Source organism: Ovis canadensis, chromosome 22 (genome assembly GCF_042477335.2).
Source record: "Ovis canadensis isolate MfBH-ARS-UI-01 breed Bighorn chromosome 22, ARS-UI_OviCan_v2, whole genome shotgun sequence".
NCBI lineage: Eukaryota > Metazoa > Chordata > Mammalia > Artiodactyla > Bovidae > Ovis > Ovis canadensis.
Window position 1 is genome coordinate 43208906 of NC_091266.1, and position 19615 is coordinate 43228520.

A 19615-nucleotide genomic window follows, 5' to 3' on the forward strand; every position below is an offset into this window, starting at 1 on the left:
GTTTGGGTTTTTCTACCCCACCTTAACGTCTCTAAGACAAGTCATTCTGTGGGGTTTTGAAGTCAGATCACCCTGGGGGTCGGTGTCTGTTTTGCCCCTGAACTGTTATATCTTGGCAAATCATTTAACTTTCTGAAGCCTCAGTTTCCTCATTAATGCAATGGAGATAATAACACCTACTCATAAAATTTTTGTGAAAATTAAATGAAATGATGAATGTCAGGCATCTACCCCAAAACCTGACTCAAGTTGGGACTCAGTTTATTCACTAAGGATGGATAGTAAATGTCAAGTCCCAGAACAACAAAAGGCAAAAAAAGTACATAAAAACCAACCAGATCATCATTCACTATGATAAATTCAGTATTAAAAATATCATAATAGCAAAATATGTCAAGTAAAAGCCTCTATTAACGAACCTTGTAACACTATTTTTAGTGAGAAAAGGACAAGGATTGAACTGAAATATTCAAATTGACTCCAGCATGAAAATACGAAAAAGAGATATTAACACTTGACACCTGCCTCAGGGATATTATAAGGATTAATGAGTATAGAACTTTGAAATTCCTTGGACATAAAGAATAAACACTTCCCCATCATACATATGTATAGATAAATATATATTTTAACAAACTAAGAACTACTCTGTAAATTTAGATCAGGGCACAGCATGCCTTGGATGAGTAGGGTAGGAACAATATGTTCTTGCTTACGACACCAAGCTCATGACAAATGATTCATACCCAGCACCTTTCATGCCAAAAGATCCCCCCAGGTGTTCTACCAACTTCATCAACACTTTTCATCAAGCTAGACTGCAGCACAGAGGAATCACATCACACCCACAGATGAAGCAAAACAGTCATATCTTTACCCAACTGCACAAGTCCAACAGAGGAGGGGGCAGGAAGGAGAAGGGAAAGAGTTGGGAGAAGGATCCAGAATTCTTCACAGGTTTGACAGGCAGCCTATAATTACCATACATTTACACCTTTAATGCAGGTGTTATTGTCATCAGAAGCCCTACTTAGCAAAGACTTTTAGCTAAAGGTGAGACAGGTTCAGAGGATGTGTATTGCCTCTGGCCCTGAATGGGTTGGGGTGGATCCATAAGGGATGGTAGTTAAAGGAGAAGAAAATGAGAGCCCCACCCCCCTCAACTCACTGCTGTCCTTACAGTTAGGTTAGTGGATGTCTTGCTCTGGGGGAACGTGCAGAGCCATGAGATGAGAATTACAAAGACTACACTACAGTCACGACGCCCTCTTAAGTATATCCTGGCACATAATTCTCAGTAATGAATCTGACAGGCATCCTCCCCTCCTGTTTTAGACATCAGGGAATCCACACTCAGGCAATCAGCTTAGCAGGATCAAACCAAAAAAAGGCAGAATTAGAACTCAGGTCTCCACCCTGCTTTTCACATCACAAAGTTGCCCAGAAAAGTTTCTTTCCACCTTCCTTACTTCCAAAAATATTTTAAACTTTCTCTCTCCTAGGAATCTGGGATAGCTTTGTGGCAGATCCTGATCAAACACTGTTTCTCTTCCTCTGCTACCTATATGTATACACTGAGAAAAAAAAACTGCCACAATTTGCATGTAAGTGGGCAGGGATGGAAGGTATGACCTTGTAGAATGAAGATTTAGGATAGATATCTCATTAATTTACATGATTTCAATGCTCCAACTTCTAGCACTTTGATTATTTCCTACATCATCTCCAATTTCTTTACATGTCACCCATCCAAGCCCTGACCCATAAGCCTGGCTGGGTTTATAAGCACCGTTTAAAAAGGGCCAGCAGGGCTTGACAGCATTTCTTAAATGGAGTCTAAAATTTGCCAAAGATGTACTCTCCTTTTCTTGCTCTTTCCAAGATCTTTCAAGAGGTGAACTAAAGTAGAGGTCTAATGAGTGAGTGATATTTTACAGCTTGAATTTCATTAAAAGCCAGAAATATTTTGAGTCCAAGGTCCTTTACTTCTTGATACAAGATCTAATATGTCTGATGTGTTTAAAATCTCGTCTTAAAGCTGAGGGCTTTGAGTTAATCACTTAAAACAGAGCAAAAGTTATTTCATCAGTTTAAGAAGATTCAAGTTCAAACTGGGGGATTAATTTTAGTGATTATGATATGAAAGATATGATAGTTAAGGTAAGGAATGAAGGCAAGGGTCTCCAGAACTTGAATGAAAAGAATTTGTCTCAATTATTTGATTAAACCAGTCCTGGGCACCATAGCTTTGGTCATAAAGGCTAAACTGTAGGGAAAGCCATGCTGATATTCTCAGAGATATGATACAAAATATTATTTATCACAGTTTGATTTAATACAATTTATGTCTATGTACCCAAGGAATCCATAATGATAGGCTCTTATTTTTAAATGTTCACAACTCACATTAAAAAAGCTGACAATGAACACAATTTACTAAAGTGGCACTTCCCTGGGAAGGTTTCTGGCAATTACATCACAACTGAAAACATTTTGAAATGTACCAGGATGCGCAGCTTGTGCATAGTACAAATACGACAATCTCCGTAATCCGATAGAAGCTGAAACTTTGATTTTTATTTTTCATTTTACCGTCCTTGGTTTCTATGTTCTTGTCTGCTTAACAGCAACATGGAGAAGTTTCCATACTTTTAAATCACCTACAGTTATTGCCACCAAAGCTCTTTCTTAACTATTGCAGCTCCTTGAAGTTTCTAGGTGCAGTTTAAGTTGGAATAGCTCCCTCAGATTCCAGACACTCAGGTTTTTCCGAAAATCTAAGACCTTCCCTGACTTGGCCACAGCTCATGGACTTGCAACCACAGTCCTCTCCCAAGCATCAGCCTCCTGTAAATCCAGCAATCCCTCTCCTTTAATAAAGCAAGAGTGAAGTCTTTATTCAAGCTCTTCACTACAGGAGGTCAGGCAATGGAGGAGAACAGGGAGTTGTTGTCACAGAGATATATCTGATCTTCCTGGGACCGATCAAGTCGGAGAACAACCACTCATTCACAGGCTGGAAAGCCCCAGCTCTCCAAACACACTGGCTGATGCTGTTAGAAGATGCTGGAGAGTTCCCATCCTGAAACTTGCATCCACTTGGTCCCCAGAAACAGAATGCATTAAGGGCAGCTCATTATCCACTGAATTTCTCTTCCGTGCTAGCAAGAAGGGGTTAGGAGCTCTACACAAAAATAAAATTAAAAGGCAACAAATAAAGACTTCAAAAAAAAAAAAAATCTTACTTGCTCTCAACCTTAAGTCTAGCAAGTAAAAGGAAAGTCACTTGAGGGAACAGGAGGCTGCCTGGAAGTTTAACCCTTTCATTTCTGCATTCAGAATACTTTAACCCCCTCTGTTTGTCTGGTCTTGGCTCCATCCTACTCCAATGAGACCAAAGAAACAGGAAAGAGAGACCTGCCTGCCCTGTAAGAAGCTTTGTTAGAGGTTTGGAGAGGGCTCCGGTGTTGCTGGGAAAGGGGTGGGAGGTAATCACCTAGTTGGTGGCATTTAACTCCTTGGGGAGAAGGGCAGGGAAGACTAATTTGCAGCATCTTTCAAGTCCCCAAACCCCATTTCCCCAAATTCTCCATGAGATCACACAGTTGACTTTAACCCTTTCCATCTTTCACCCCTTTGCCCTCAGTCCCATTTTACTCACGCTGCTGTTGTGGCCAGACCAGTGGACCATGGCTTGGTTGTGTGCTGAGTCGCCCGTCAGCGCGAAGGTGGTGCTGGTCAGTTTCAGCTCCTCCAGCCGGAAGCGAGTGGCTTTGTCCGGGTCCCGCTCCAAAGTCCCAGGCTCATGCTGCCCTCTGTCCCTTGGCACTCCCCGAGGGCTTCTACTTGTCCCCTCTCCTCGCTCAGCCTTCTCTCGATCCTCTCCACTCCGTCTCTTCCGGCCAGAGCGTGGAGCAACCGCTACCGACGCCCCAGCGCCCGGCGCCCGCTCCAGGGACAGCGCTCTGTCTCCGGGGGCCACTGCGAACAGGGGGCGTCCGAGTTGGGGCAGGGGCGTAGCAGGAGCTCTGCCTCGCGGTCCCTGGTGAGGAAGCCCCGCTGGGGTCAGAGCCCAGCGTGGAGCCGCGCGGGGAAGCCGCGGGGGACAACAGGAGCCGCCGCCGCTGGAGCCAGGGGCGCAGAGGACCAAGAGCCCCGCGCCCGCGAGGAGCGCGCTCAGCCCGGCTGGGGAGACGCCGCCGACGCCAACTTTTCCCATCGCGGGAGCGGAGAGGAGCGAAGGGGTCCCGGACCAGAGGCGGCCGTGCAGGGCTCTCAGCTGGCCGGCTGCGAGGGGCAGGCGCTCAGGACCCCAACTCCATCCAAGTTGGGCCGCGGTGGGGGCGGGCCGTGGCGGCGCGAGGCAGGTGGCGGCCGCTTGCCCGGGCTGGGTTGGTGCCGAGCACAGATTCGGACAGAGCGAGCCGCCGCCACGCGGGGGTGGAGCCGAACTGAAGTCGCGGGCGGAGCGGGGGCTGGCGCGCGACGCGGGAGGAAGGGTGGGCGCTGCCGGGGCTCCGAGCGCCGCGTCCCGCTCCCGAGCTGCGCTGCGCGCGGGTGGCTGCGGGGACTGGATGAGCCACCGACCCTCCCCTTGGGCTCGCCCGCGCCGCCGCCGCCCGCTCCTCGCCTCCGCGCGCTCTGCGCGCCAGCAGCCGCCTGGCTCTGCGCTGAGCCCGAGTGCCCCTCCCGTGGGGGTGGCCAGCGGAGTGGTCACTGTGTTGGGGATTTCCTATTCCTGTTTTATTGTTTCTATCAGTCTCTGTGGCTGTTTCTTTCTTTTTTAAACCCCCCTCTCTGGTCATTTTCAGTTTGGAGAATAAGGATGAGTTGGCTTCTCCTCTTAGTCTCAGCGAGTTGGCATCTTGACCTTACCTTGGGAACAGTGTGTGTCCCAGCATCAGCAGAGAATGATGTAATTAAAATATCGCGGGTATGTGATGTGTGTGTGTGTGTGTGTGTGTAGTCTGAGGGATTTTTTTTCATCAATTATCACTCTTAGATTCCTTCCTTGACCTCCTAAAGTACTCAATGTATTTAAACCCAATCTTACTGTATTTTGTGGACTATACCTTGGGTTTCCTTAAAAGACTGCACACTCATTGAGGACAGGAAGACTATGTTGTGAGCAACTTGGAAGAAGTATCCAGTTCGGTGTTGCCTTTTATCCTTAGTACTTGACACTGTCCTATATGGTAGGAAATCTGTCAGTCATTAATTCAATAAATACTTATTGTAAGATAGATTTCCCAGGTGGCTCAGTGGTAAAGAATCTTCCTGCCAATGCAGCAGACACAGGTTAGATTCTTAGGTGGGGAAGATCCCCTGGAGAAGGGAGTGGCAACCGACTCCAGTATTCCTGCCTGGAAAATCCCATAGACAGAGGAGCCTGGCTACAGTCCATGTGGTCACGAAGAGACAGACATGACTGAGCACATTTACTGTAAGTCTGTTATATACAGTTCTGTGTGCAAATGCATACAGGAAAGGAAGCATGGTGCTCCATTTTTCCTGTGGCATTAGTGCCTAACCCAGAGCTATTAACACAGGCCTTTAGATTCCTAATGGCAAACTTCATGTGGATGCTGGATGTTCTGCCATTAGCTTGCTGTGGAATCTCAAACAAGCAGTAGTCTCTCAGCTTCCCAGGTTTAAAACAAAGTTGTTGCATTAGATGACCTTTAAAAATCCTTTCACTCCTAAAATTCCATAATTGTATGATTATATGGTCTGCCCGGCCTAGCTCCCCTGCTACTATTCAAAAGTTCACATGAAGATTTATAGTAGGTGAATGGGCTTTGAAAATTACAAAGAATTTCTCAAAAATCCAGGCCATTTTCAAACAGAAAGTTGCTTCTAAGGGTTGAAATGCCTTCTCATGTCTTCCTTTGTAGTCTTCATGAGCCCGATAATACTTTCTTATCACATGGTAGCTGTTAAATTATTCCATGAGTATTTACTGATTGAATAAATGAATCCCACAACAAAACAGTACAATTTCCAATTTCTCATTATATGTTTGTTCATTTTCATTTTTGCAAAGGTAACCTCACTGAAAAATCTGAATCCCGGGTTTGTGATGGGGAAACCAAATTTGAAAGTAACGGAATGATCATTATTCTTCAATTAATACTACTCTTTAATTCTGTCCAAGCAGAATTTCTCTTCTTCCAAGCCAGAGAGGTGTGCTACAAAACAGTTCAAGTGATTGTTCTCATGATCAATCCAAGAAATGTGCCAATGCAAAAAGCACAGTTTCCTCAGCCATTAAAATCGCATACTTAAAAGAACAAAAGAATGTTCTATTTGCCATTACAGGAGACACAGGCTGTTCTTCCAAAAGGACCACTACTACCCAAACATGAATCCTCCTAAAAAGGGACTACTGGTGGATTGAGTCTTCTAGATGGAGGAGAAGTGAGCCACAGGTTCTCCTACCTCTTAAATTGCAAGTGTTGTTTTTCAAAACCCGGAGCAGTTGTTTTCCTCTCCTCAGGAAGGTTTTCAAAGTTTTTCAGGATCCTTGGCTTAATACCTTCTTTCTATGCCCTGCTAATCTCCTTTCCAATCTGTGAAAATTCCTCCAAAAGAGAAAAACCAGATTAAAGCCTCAGAACCCAAATGAACTCCCATCCAAATATAGGACTGGAAAAAGCAAAATAAATTAGTGGAGTCACATTTTCTGGTTTTAGTCTGATTATTACCCTACCAAAATTTAGATTGTTTTGGTTTCAAAAGGAAGTTCTTCCTGTCAAGTAGTGCTGACATTTTGTCCTCAGGGAGTTTACAACGCTCATTTTTGGAGACACCTTCTACAATAATCCCTTTAATGTGAGAGCATTTTAATTCATTTGCTGAGAATTTATAGAGACGGGTATTTTTTAATGCCTGATTTTAATCATCCATTTGTGAAAAAGTTTACACAGATGTAGAAGAAACTGACTTTAACTATTTTTTTAATAAATTCATTTTCTTATGGCTCTGATCATCTGGGACTTTTGTCAACAAGCAGAAAGGGAAAGTACCAGTAACTCCCTAAACTATCGTGCTTTTCTAGAGGACTCAGGAAATAGGCGACTCATGGAGGAAAGTGGGCTAGTCTACTTCAAAGTGTTTGCAACCCAACAACCCAACAGGTTTTATTAATATGATGCACTAAGAATGGGTCTTTTATTAGGAAAATAGTTGATATCAAAGGCCAGTAGAGAGTATAGAGCTGTAATTCCACTTAGGGGTCTTTTTCATTATGCATATGAAAAATATGCCATCACCTAGTGTAAGTTACCATCATTGGTGACTACCCTGGTCTCGTCCAATAGTCTCCATGTTAGTCTCCCTACTCGAAGACTTCTTTGCTCCATCTTTTCTCTACAACAGTCATCTCCGAAGTGGGGTAGAAGTACTAACATGGCACCACAAGGTGATTCATTTGTGTGCAGGGAGTAGACTAGTTAAATTTAATTATTGATTCACATAAATATTTATGTTATTTATGTATTCCTATCTCTATTTATCTATCTATTGAAGGAGAGAATATGAACATAAACAGTTTGGAGTCACATGCTGATTGGTGTGCATGATCAAAAAATTTAGATGCCTTGCCCTACAAAGCAGCAAAGGTGGTCTTTCAAAAGTATAAAAAAATGTTTTGCCAGTACGTAAAACCTTTCAGTGACTTACTTTTTCAAACAGACTACCTACACTCCTCGTCATGGTCCATGTGGCTAGCATGAGCTGGGTTCTGCCCATTCCTCAGTCATATTAGACAGCACTCTTTCTCCATATGATTAAGCCATTCTGGAAATTCCTTCCTCCCATGTGCCAAAGTGTTCTTTTTTTTTTTTTTCAACTCATGACCTTTACAAATGCTGTTCCACCTACTGAGAGTAATATCCACCATTACCCTCATTCACATGGCTGACTTCTTTGAAAACTTCACTCTACATGTACTTCCTTAGACTTTCCTTGACTCCCTAAACTAAGAAGAAATCCCTTCCACATTTTCTGCATCAATACATTCTTAGTTCCTTCTTAGCATGTTGTAGGCTTCAGTTATTTTACTTGAGTGTTTCTTTGTTAATACTTCTGCCAAAAGCTACAGGTGGATATGGGCCATGTCTCCCCTATTCTTTCTTTTCCCAAAGCCTCCTTTGGTGCCTGGCTCATGGAAGTGTGCAGTAAATAACTGGCTAGCAAAGCAGCAACTAATATAACTGCCTTAGTTTCACAAAGACTAAGAGTTGACATTCTGTGGATCAGTGCATCCATGTGCTGGAGACCATGTTAAGGATTTCACATGTACTTTCCCATTTGGTTTTCTCCAAAATTTGTCTGAGTGAGTACTATCATTGTTCCCACTTTAAGGGTTATGTTAAATAACTAAATGCAGTCACATGACAATTTCATGCATGGCAAGGCTTCAACCCAGGCCTCTTATTCCTAATGTGTTCTTGACTCTAATTTTCTTGAAGAGATCTCTAGTCTTTCCCATTCTATTATTTTCCTCTGTTTCTTTGCATTGATCACTGAGAAAGACTTTCTTATCTCTCCTTGCTATTCTTTGGAACTCTGCATTCAGATGGGTTTATCTTTCCTTTTCTCAGTATATCTCTCTAAATAAACTTACTTAGTCACAGTCAACAGTCCACATTCCAGGTTTTCTTTATTTCACATTTAGTATGACTATTTAAATGGGAATACATATATGGATATATGAGTTTACACAATGACAGTGATATTATTTCATGCATTTTGTTCTTACTCCAAATCCAAATAATAACAAGGAACAATTATCGGGGCTTCCCTAGTGGCAATTTACTATTTGTCAGGCACTCTAATTAGCACTTTGAATAATTTTTTAGTAATGTTGAACAATTAGTTTTGGAAACAAGTGAGTGAGTTTATTTAGGCTGAAAGGAGAATGTGTGTTCTCCAAATTATATCATCTTTTATTTGGTTAAGGGGTAGGGGCAGTGTTATGCACCACATAGTCACAACCACATACACCTTATATGAATGCAGTGGTATATTCACTGTAACAGAAGCTACTTCACTGACGTCAGTAACTGTCACATTGGTTTCTCTTTTTCCCTTTTCCTAGGTCTCTCTGTGTCTGATGGATACCTTGGCTTTGGCTGCACTAAATCACATTATATGCCTCATCATTAGAACAATGTCTTTTAATAGCTCTCAAAATACTTGGCTCCCCTTGGATACCATTGACACAAGGTGTCTTACATTTCAGATCAATTTCATGTAAGAACCACAGAAAGAAAATGGGAGGATAATATGCAGACTATCCTCATTGCTTGCCAAGGGGATGATGGGATGTTTTTTATAACTGCCCTTTAAAATATATTCAGGTAACAACAAGTACTATAGCTCTGAATTCAGTAATTGTATTTCTTCTCCTATACCCAATCTAGTGGCTGTAACAGAAGAGTTTAAGCCCTCTTATCTGTAAAAATAGGTCTAAGATTATCTACTTGACTCATAAGGGTGCTGTGAAATTTAATTCAAATTCTTACACCTCTTGGAGATAACAATACTGCCTTGTATTTATATAACACTTATCAGACCTCTAAATAGTTCTTCTTTTTTTTTTCTCCTAGTTTAATAAATCTTGCAGCAGCTCCAAAAGATAGGTAGGGGGCAGTTTTTGCCTGCATCTTACAGAATATAAAGAAATCTATCCAAGGTCATAGAGTTAGAGAAAAAAAAAAATAGAACTAAAATTTTTTATCCTTTTTCCCTTGATTTAGTCCAAAACCTCCCCCAATTTGTATATATATATACATGAATTAAAATTATACATTGTTTTGTTTAGCAATTATGCACATTTCTTACACAATCATTTCAGGTTTCAAAAAACAGCTTGTGTAGTTAAAGAAGAAAAGAAATGCATGAAAAAAATATCACTGTCATTGTGGGAACTCACATATGCATAGACATTTTTTCCATTTGAATAGTCTTTACTAAATGTGAAATAAAGAAAATGTGGAAAGTGGACTATGGACTATGACAAAGTAAGTTTGTTTAGAGAGATATACTGAGAAAAGGAAAGATATCCATTTGAATGCAGAGTTCCAAAGAACAGCAAGGAGAGATAAGAAAACCTTCCTCAGTGATCAATGCAAAAAAAATAGAGGAAAATAACAGAATGGAAAAGATTAGAGACCTCTCCAAGAAAATTAGAGATACCAAGGGAACATTTCATGCAAAGATGGGTCGATAAAGGACAGAAATGTTATGCACCTGATAGAAGCAGAAGATACTAAAAAGAGGTGGCAACAATACACAGAAGGATCTTCATGACCCAGGTGACTGTGTGATCAGTCACCTAGAGCCAGACATCCTAGAATGTGAAGTTAAGTAGGCCTTAGGAAGCATCACTCTGAACAAAGCTAGAGGTGATGGAATTCCAGTTAAGCTATTTCATATCCTAAAAGATTATGCTGTGAAAGTGCTGCCCTCAATATGCCAGCAAATTTGGAAAACTCAGCTGTGGCCACAGGACTGGAAAAGGTCAGTTTTCATTCCAATCCCAAAGAAAGGCAATGCCAAAGAATGCTCAAACTACCACACAATTGCACTCATCTCACACGCTAGCAAAGTAATGCTTGAAATTCTCCAAGCCAGGCTTCAATAGTACATGAACCAAGAATTTCAAGATGTTCAAGCTGGATTTAGAAAAGGTAGAGGAACCAGAGTTCAAATTGCCAACATCTGCTGGATCATCAAAAAAGCAAGAGAGTTCCATAAAAACATCTACTTCTTCTTTATTGACTATACCAAAGCCTTTGACTGTGTAGATCACAATAAACTGTGGAAAATTCTGAAAGAGATGGGTATACCAGACCACCTGACCTGCCTCATGAGACATCTGTATGTAGGACAAGAAGCAACATAACTGGACATGGAACAACACACTGGTTCCAAATCAGGAAAGGAGTATGTCAAGGAGTATGACAAGGCTGTATTGTCACTCTGCTTATTTAACTTGTATGCAGAGTACATCATATGAAATGCTGGGCTGGATGAAGCACAAGTTGGAATCAAGATTGCTGGGAGAAATATCAGTAACCTAAGATAAAGAGATGACACCATCCTTATGGCAGAAAGTGAAGAAGAACTAAAGAGACTCTTGATGAAAGTGAAAGAGGAGAGTGAAAAAGTTAACTTAAAACTCAACATTTAGAAAACTAAGATCATGGCATTCAGTCCCATAACTTCATGGCAAATATGGGGAAACAACGGAAACAGAGAGAGACTTTATTTTGGGGGCTCCAAAATCACTGCAGATGATAACTGCAGCCATGAAATTAAAAGATGCTTGCTCCTTGAAAGAAAAGTTATGACCAACTTAGAGAGCATGGACATTTCTTTGCCAACAAAGGTCCATCTAGTTCAAGCTATGGTTTTTCCACTAATCATTATGGATGTGAGAGTTGGACTATAAAGAAAGCTGACTGCCAAAGAATTGGTGCTTTTGGACTGTGGTGCTGGAGAAGACTTTTGAGAGTCCTTTGGACTGCAAGGAGATCCAACCAGTCCATCCTAAAGGAAATTAGTCCTGAATATTCATTGGAAGGACTGATGCTGAAGCTGAAACTCCAATATTTTGGCCACCTGATACAAAGAACTGATTCATTGGAAAAGACCCTGATGCTGGGAAAGATTGAAGGTGGGTTGATAAGCGGACAACAGAGGATGAGATGGTTGAATGGTATCACCGACTTGATGGACATGAGCTTGAGTAAGCTCTGGGAGTTGATGTGGAAGCCTGGCGTGCTGCATGCCATAGGGTGGCAAAGAGTCGGACGTGACTGGGCTACTGAACTGAACCTTGAGCAAGGTCTTCCGTGTAGCTCAAATGGTAAAGAATCTAACTGCAGTGCAGAAGACCTGAGTTCAATTCCTGGGTCAGGAAGATCCTCTGGAGAAGGGAATGGCAATCCACTCCAGTATTCTTGCCTGGAGAATCCCATGAACAGAGAAACCTGGGGGACTACAGTCAGTGAGGTTGCAAAGAGTCAGACACGACTGAGCGTATGTGCCAGATACCTTTATCACAAATTCTTAGAACGTCTTTTTTAAAAATCCATTATAGTCTTAAAATGATCTAGAAATTGTAACTTCTACCATTCTGTCTCTCTTCTGCCCTCTCACCTGTTTCTCCAACATTAAAAGACTTTGACAGAGTAAATCACAAAACCAACTTTGTAATCCTTTTTCTATTCCAGTCTCCTTGAAGGTACAAATAGGAAGCAATGAACTCAGTGGGAGCTAGACTTCACTTCTGTTTCTTTGGGAGTGCTAACTAGAGAAGAGAAGACAAGAAAAATGGAAAGCTTCCCTTCGAATTCTTTCAGGGCCACTGAGATGATAACCCCAAACTTCCCATATCACAAGAAGTCTTGTTATTTTTGTCTTTCTTCCAAAGAACTGATCCAAAGATGAATGGAGTTAACTCTGAAGCCAAAATAAGTAGATTTCTAGGGCAGAATATTCCAGCAGAATACAACTGTATAAAATGTACAGTAGCCATGGAAAATAAGATCTTTGGGAAATTTCTCTCAGAGCACAAGAAGAGCATGCAAAGAGGAGGAGGAAACAAGGCAAAGAATAAGCAGCACAGCTGGGCAGGCACTGACTACTGTGTGCTGCTTCCCATTTCTCTGTTCCATCTGGACAAAGCACAGACATGCTCCAGCCTTCACGAGTCCCAATATCCTGACAGTAAGTTAATCTCTGCGAGCAGTGCAGAAGTACACTGACAAGGCAGGCAAGAGAAGTGGCCAAAGCTGGAAGTTATTGTGTCTATCTGTCTCTGGTGCTTGGAGACCGCACAGAGTATGTATTAAAATCCTATACTTTGAAGTCAAGATTCCAGTTTTAAATCCCATGGAGGCCACTCTGTAGCAGTATAATATCATCTGAGTTTCTGAAGCTCTGTTGCCTAATCTGCAAAATGGAACTATATCACTTCCCTTGTGTAAAGCTGTTCTATGCTCAATTCCTGTTAGTTGTTGTTAAAGGTATTTCACATTGTTAATACCAATTTTCATTTGGGACTGTTCCCTAGGTGGCAGACAAGAAGTTAAAATCCACTCAATTAAATAAAAATGAATTTATTTCCTGCTGTATATAAAACAAAAATTAAAGACCATCGTACTCTATAATATATGACAAGAGAAGCAGATAGCAGACTGAAACTCAGAAGTTTTGCTTTGGAGGCAAATTGAATGGATGGAATAAACTACTGCCTTCTTGGTTCACGCCAAACCAATCATCCATGTGAATCGTGGTACAAGGAATCTGCACCTGAGCTTTACAAGCTTCCAGGAGGTCAGCAGTAAACTGGGGGGCAGACTGAACTTTTGACCATGGACTTGACTTAGTCTTTGCAACATGAAAATTAACTTTAGAAAAGGTCAAAGGAATCCCTTATTTAATATATCATGGGATAAATACATGCCACTTATCATAGAGCTATTACAAAGTCTGAAGTCATGAACAAGCTTAGATAAATGCCCAGATGCAGAATCAGGAGAGTTTGCCATTAAAAAACAAACAATTAGGAAATGCTCAGCTATGTTTAACCACCTCAGTATCACCAGGTATGATTGTTTGAGTCACGTTGTGGGCTGAGGTGTGTCCATTTTCTAGTCAGCTATGGTTCTAATGCAGCTGACTAGGTCCTGGAGGTCTAATGAGTCCCTACCTATTAATAAGAAGGCATTCAGTTCATTGTTAAGCTGTTTTATGTCTGCTAGCCAAATGCTGGATTTCTGCAAATGCTCTACATCAAAATTGTTTATTCCATTCCCCATCTTCTAGACCAATTTCCTAATATTTCTAAATTTTGGTTTCCTGAATGGATGGTTTTAGAAAAGGCAGAGGAACAAGAGATCAAATTGCCAACATCCGCTGGATCATGGAAAGAGCAAGAGAGTTCCAGAAAAACATCTATTTCTGCTTTATTGACTATGCCAAAGCCTTTGACTGTGTGGATCACAATAAACTGTGGAAAATTCTGAAAGAGATGGGAATACCAGACCACCTGACCTGCCTCTTGAGAAATCTGTATGCAGGTCAGGAAGCAACAGTTAGAACTGGACATGGAACAACAGACTGGTTCCAAATAGGAAAAGGAGTATGTCAAGGCTGTATATTGTCACCCTGCTTATTTAAGTTATATGCAGAGTACATCAGGAGAAACGCTGGACTGGAAGAAACACAAGCTGGAATCAAGATTGCCAGGAGAAATATCAATAACCTCAGATATGCAGATGATACCACCCTTATGGGAGAAAGTGAAGAGGAACTAAAAAGCCTCTTGATGAAAGTGAAAGAGGAGAGTGAAAAAGTTGGCCTAAAGCTCAACATTCAGAAAACAAAGATCATGGCATCCGGTCCCATCACTTCATAGGAAATAGATGAGGAAACAGTGGAAACAGTGTCAGACTTTATTTTCTGGGGCTCCAAAATCACTGCAGATGGTGACTGCAGCCATGAAATTAAAAGACGCTTACTCTTTGGAAGAAAAGTTATGACCAACCTACATAGTATATTCAAAAGCAGAGACATTACTTTGCCGACTAAGGTCCATCTAGTCAAGGCTATGGTTTTTACAGTAGTCATGTATGGATGTGAGAGTTGGACTGTGAAGAAGGCTGAGCGCCAAAGAATTGATGCTTTTGAACTGTGGTGTTGGAGAAGACTCCTGAGAGTCCCTTGGACTGCAAGAAGATCCCAACCAGTCCATTCTGAAGGAGATCAGCCCTGGGATATCTTTGGTAGGAATGATGCTAAAGCTGAAACTCAGTACTTTGGCCACCTCATGTGAGGAGTTGACTCATTGGAAAAGTCTTTGATGTTGGGAGGGATTGAGGGCAGGAGGAGAAGGGGACGACAGAGGATGAGATGGCTGGATGGCATCACTGACTCGATGGACATGAGTCTGAGTGAACTCTGTGAGTTGGTGATGGACAGGGAGGCCTGGTGTGCTGCGATTTATGGAGTTGCAAAGAGTCGGACACGACTGAGTGACTGAACTGAATTGATAACCTCATGGTGCTTACAAACCATCCTTTGTAATGTAATTCTTGATTGCTATCTGCATATCCTATGTCATCACACCCTAGATCTTGCTCATTAGGGAATGTTTGAAATTTATCCATAGCTTTTTAAGGGTTCTTATTATGGAAATTATCTTATATATTTCAGTACTATTATTTTAGTGCTAAGCATGTAACCACTGTTTCTTTTCTATGTGCTCTTGGCACCTGGTATCTGTTCTGACATTGTATTTTCATTATTTTGATCATCTGTCTTACTCATTTATCTCCTCCATTAGACTACAATCTCCTCTATGTTATGGGTCCTTTATGTCTTGTATATTTATCTCTTTGCCTTAGCATCTAAAGCAGTGCAGAAACAGAAGACATTCGGTAAATGTTTGTTGAATGAATAAATGACAAAGCTGATTCTCATTTCTTTGGTAGAATTTCTTAATATCATCAGTTAATCATCACTGGAATGAATCACAGATGTCCACTACCGGTATCACATAATGCTATATTGACACCAAAGACAAAAGTTGAATTAGTGAATAAAGTAAATTAAAACAGAACGTGGACTGAAAAAAATATTTTTCTAACATATTGCTCTTAGCTGCAGTTTGTAAAGAACTCTGCTCAATAACAATGACAATGCTTTTAGCATTTAAACAATTTTTAAATTGCTTTGAAATTTAACCTGTATCCATAAGAATATCGAAGTATTAACTAAAATTTTCAGTCATTTTATATTTATACACACATGCACTCACATACACACACTCCCTGGCAGTCAACAACACCGAAGCATATAGACTCGACAAAGAATGCCTATTTTGACTTCTATAACTATAGATTAATTGTGCTCTTTTTGAGTGTATTTAACAAAATCAATCAGTATATATCTTGTGTTTGGCTATTACCATTCAATATTATATTTGCGAGTTTTTTTTTTTTTTTTACCCATATAGTGTGTACTAGAAATTGGTCCTTTTTATTCCTGTGCAGTATTCCATAGCATGAACTGTAACTCTTTATTTATTCCTTACACTGTTGATAGACATTTAAGTAGTGTCTACTTTTGGCTATTAGGATTACAGTGCCATAAGCATCTTTGTGCATGTCGTTTAGTAGACATAAACTAAATATGCTCTAGGATATATTTTGTGGTTGGGAATCAATGAGTTCTAAGGTGTATGCTTACTTTTCTGTATGGTGCCAGTTTTTCAAAGTGTTTGTTCCGAATAGCAATGTATGAAACTTTCAGTTATTTCACAACTTCACCAACACTTTTTTTTTTTTTTTTGTCCATTCAGGTAAGTGTAGCTGTATCACATAGTCATTTAATTTTCATTTTCCTAAAGAATAATGATGCTGAGTACTTTTTAAAGTATTTACTGGCCTTTGAATACTCTGTTTTCTGAAGCACTTTTTCCAGGCTTTTGGTTAGTTTTAAAAATTATTGGATGGTCAATCTTTTTCCTATTGACTTGTAGGCATTTTTTTCTGATGGCTCAGATGGTAAAGAATCTGGTTGCAATGTGGGAGATCTGGGTTCGATTCTTGATTTGGAAAGATCCCCTGGAGAAGAGAATGGTTACCTGCTCCAGTATTCTTGCCTAGAGAAGTTTACGGACAGAGGAGTCCAGTGATCTACAGTCCATTGTGTCGCAAAGAGTCAGACATGATTGAAGAGACTTAGCACACAATCTAAACACAAATCCTTTTCCACACATATTTTAATAGATAAGAGCAGTAATTTCACAAATAATGTTCCAAATTTTGGATTTTTAATGTCAATTTTTGATGAATAGAAGTGCTTAATATTTATGGAATTCAGTTTATCAATTCAAAACTTTTTGTATGGCTAATGCTTATTATTTTCTGCATAAGAAATGTTTTCTTACCCCACATTCATGAATGTATTCTATTTTCTCTATAAGTTATATTGTTCACTTATCATATTTATTTCTATAATCCATATGTGATTACTTTTGTATGTATGGTATGAAGTAAAGCTGAAAGTTAATGTTGTTTTATATGGATACCAATTAACCCATGACCATTAGTTAAAAAGGCCATCCTTTCCCCACTTTTCTGTTGTGACATACTTATTGTACATCCAGATGACTATATTTGTGCATTTGTGTTTCTGAACTTTCTCTTCTGCTTAATTGATCAGTTTGTAAAACTGTGCTAATAAAAAACATTTCTTAACTGGGGCTTCCATGATAGCTCAGTTGGTAAAGAATCTGCCTTCAATGCAGGAAACACCAGTTCGATTTCTGGGTCAGGAAGATCCCCTGGAGAAGGGATAGGCTACCCACTATATGTGTGTATTTGTGTTTCTGAATTTTCTCATCAGCTTAATTGATCAGTTTGTAAAACTGTGCTAATAAAATATATTTCTTAATTACTATAACTTTTTATGATAAATCTTGATATTGGGTGTGAACCCCTCTACTTAGTCCTTCCAGATTGTTTGAGAATTACCTTGTCACTTAAAAAAATGCTAGACATTTTAGTGGGACTACAATGTGTCTATAGATTAATTAAGCAGAAATTAACATCTTAAAAATACTGCCTTCCAGTCCATAAATATATTCTTTCTTTTTATTTACCTAGATATTCTTCCAGTCTTCTCAGCAATATTTATTAGTTTTTAGTGTAGAAATCCTGTACATCTTTTAATAAATTTATTCCCAATATTGGAGCTATTTGGTGGCATTGCAAATATTATCTGTCTTAATTTTCAACTAATTATGTCTATTATATTGAAACAGAATTAATTTACATTAATTTTGTGTTTAATGACCTTGTTAATTTTACTTATTGATTCTAATAATTTTTAGATTATTTTTTAATTTCTATGTGCCTAATGATATCATACACAAAGCAAAATTTACTTCTTTCCCTCAAATATTTCTATCATGTGCTTATTAATTTATGTATACAATGATGGATAGAAATGGTGGCAGTGGGCTTGGAAATCACTAGGAAGAATGTTGTTTACTGGGGATTGTTCTCTAAGTGACATTATCATGTTAAATAAACTTGTTTTATTCTCAGTTGGCTGACTTTTCAAAAACTATGAATGGGCTTTAAATTTTCTAACATGATTTTTATGCATCTTTTGAAATGGTTATATATTTTCCTCCTTTGTTTCGATGCTGTAAATTTATTATAGAATGTTTAACTAATCTGGCATTCCTAGAACCATCTCCACTTTAACATAATTTATCATTTTATTTTATTGGTGATTCTGATCTGTTTACATTTTGTTTAGGAGTTTAAAAAATTATATTTATGAGATATCTCATTCCTTAATTTTTCTTTTGTGTACTGTTCATACCAGATTTTGGAATTAAGATTATGTTGGCTTCATAAAATAAGTTGATATCTATTCCCACTTTCTCTACATTCTAGATGAATGTGAATGAGATTAGTTTCATTTTTTTCCTTATTTGTTTAGGGGAAATAACCATTGAAGTAATCTGGGCCTGGAGTTTACTCCATGGGAAAATTTTATTTACATATACAATTTCTAAAATACATACCATATATAAAATTTATTTTGCATTAATTTTGATACATTGTGATTTTCAAATAATTTATACACTGAATCTGAATTTTAAAGCTATCAACATAAATTTGTTTTTATTATCCAATCATACTACTCATTGTTTTATCTATTAGATTTATATTAATATACTCTTTTGATTTTATAATTGGCAATTTTTGTTCTCTTTCATTTGTATTGATCCATCTTACCAGAAGCATATCAATTTTGTGAATTTTTAAAAACAACATTTTACTATACCAATTTTGTATATTTTACTTTATTTCTACTTTAATAATTTCTTTCCTTTCTTACCTCAGGCTTAATTTCTTATCATATTTCTCTTCTTTTGGTGTAGTTCAGTTCAGTTAAGTTGCTCAGTCGTGACCGACTCTTTGCGATCCCATGAACTGCAGCACTCCATGCCTCCCTGTTCATCACCAACTCCCGCAGTCCACCCAAACCCATGTCCATTGAGTCAGTGATGCCATCCAACCTTCTCAATCCTCTGTCATCCCCTTCTCCTCCTGCCCTCAATCTTTCCCAGCATCAGCGTCCTTTCCAATGAGTCAGCTTTTGGCATCAGGTGGCCAAAGCATTGGAGTTTCATCTTCAACATCAGTCCTTCCAATGAACACCCATTCTGATCTCGTTTAGAATGGACTGGTTGGACCTCCTTGCAGTCCAAGAGACTCTCAAGAGTCTTCTCCAACACCACAGTTCAAAAGGTGTATTATTTTTCCAGTTTTTTTCACACTCACATGTGTGCACACATACACACACACACACTCTTAAAAAATATCCTCCCTCTAATTAATACTTTTGCTGCATCCCACATTTTGATATGACCCATTCATTATCATACAGTTTAAATTTTCTAATTTTCATCTTAATTTTTTGATTAATAAGCTCTTAACAATTTTGATGTTGAAGTATTCATGTTTTTCGGGTTACTGATTTGTTTTTATTTCTAGTTTGTTTCCATTGTGATCAGAAA

The 19615-nt window shown here is 39.4% G+C and overlaps 1 protein-coding gene across 4 annotated transcripts in view; it reads right to left on the reverse strand.

Moving 5' to 3' along the window:
* SORCS1 (sortilin related VPS10 domain containing receptor 1) overlaps window positions 1–4663 on the reverse strand; it is a 578836-nt gene extending 574173 nt beyond the window's left edge. For 2 of the 4 annotated variants that reach the window (XM_069568056.2, XM_069568058.1), the window contains exon 1: window positions 3662–4415. In XM_069568056.2, the coding sequence (XP_069424157.1) occupies window positions 3662–4219 (558 nt within the window). In that variant the 5' untranslated portion in view covers window positions 4220–4415. Of the gene's footprint in view, window positions 1–3661 lie in introns of all 4 variants that reach the window. The other 2 variants (XM_069568054.1, XM_069568055.1) reach the window with 2 other exon arrangements.
* Between the last annotated feature and the right edge of the window lie 14952 nt (window positions 4664–19615).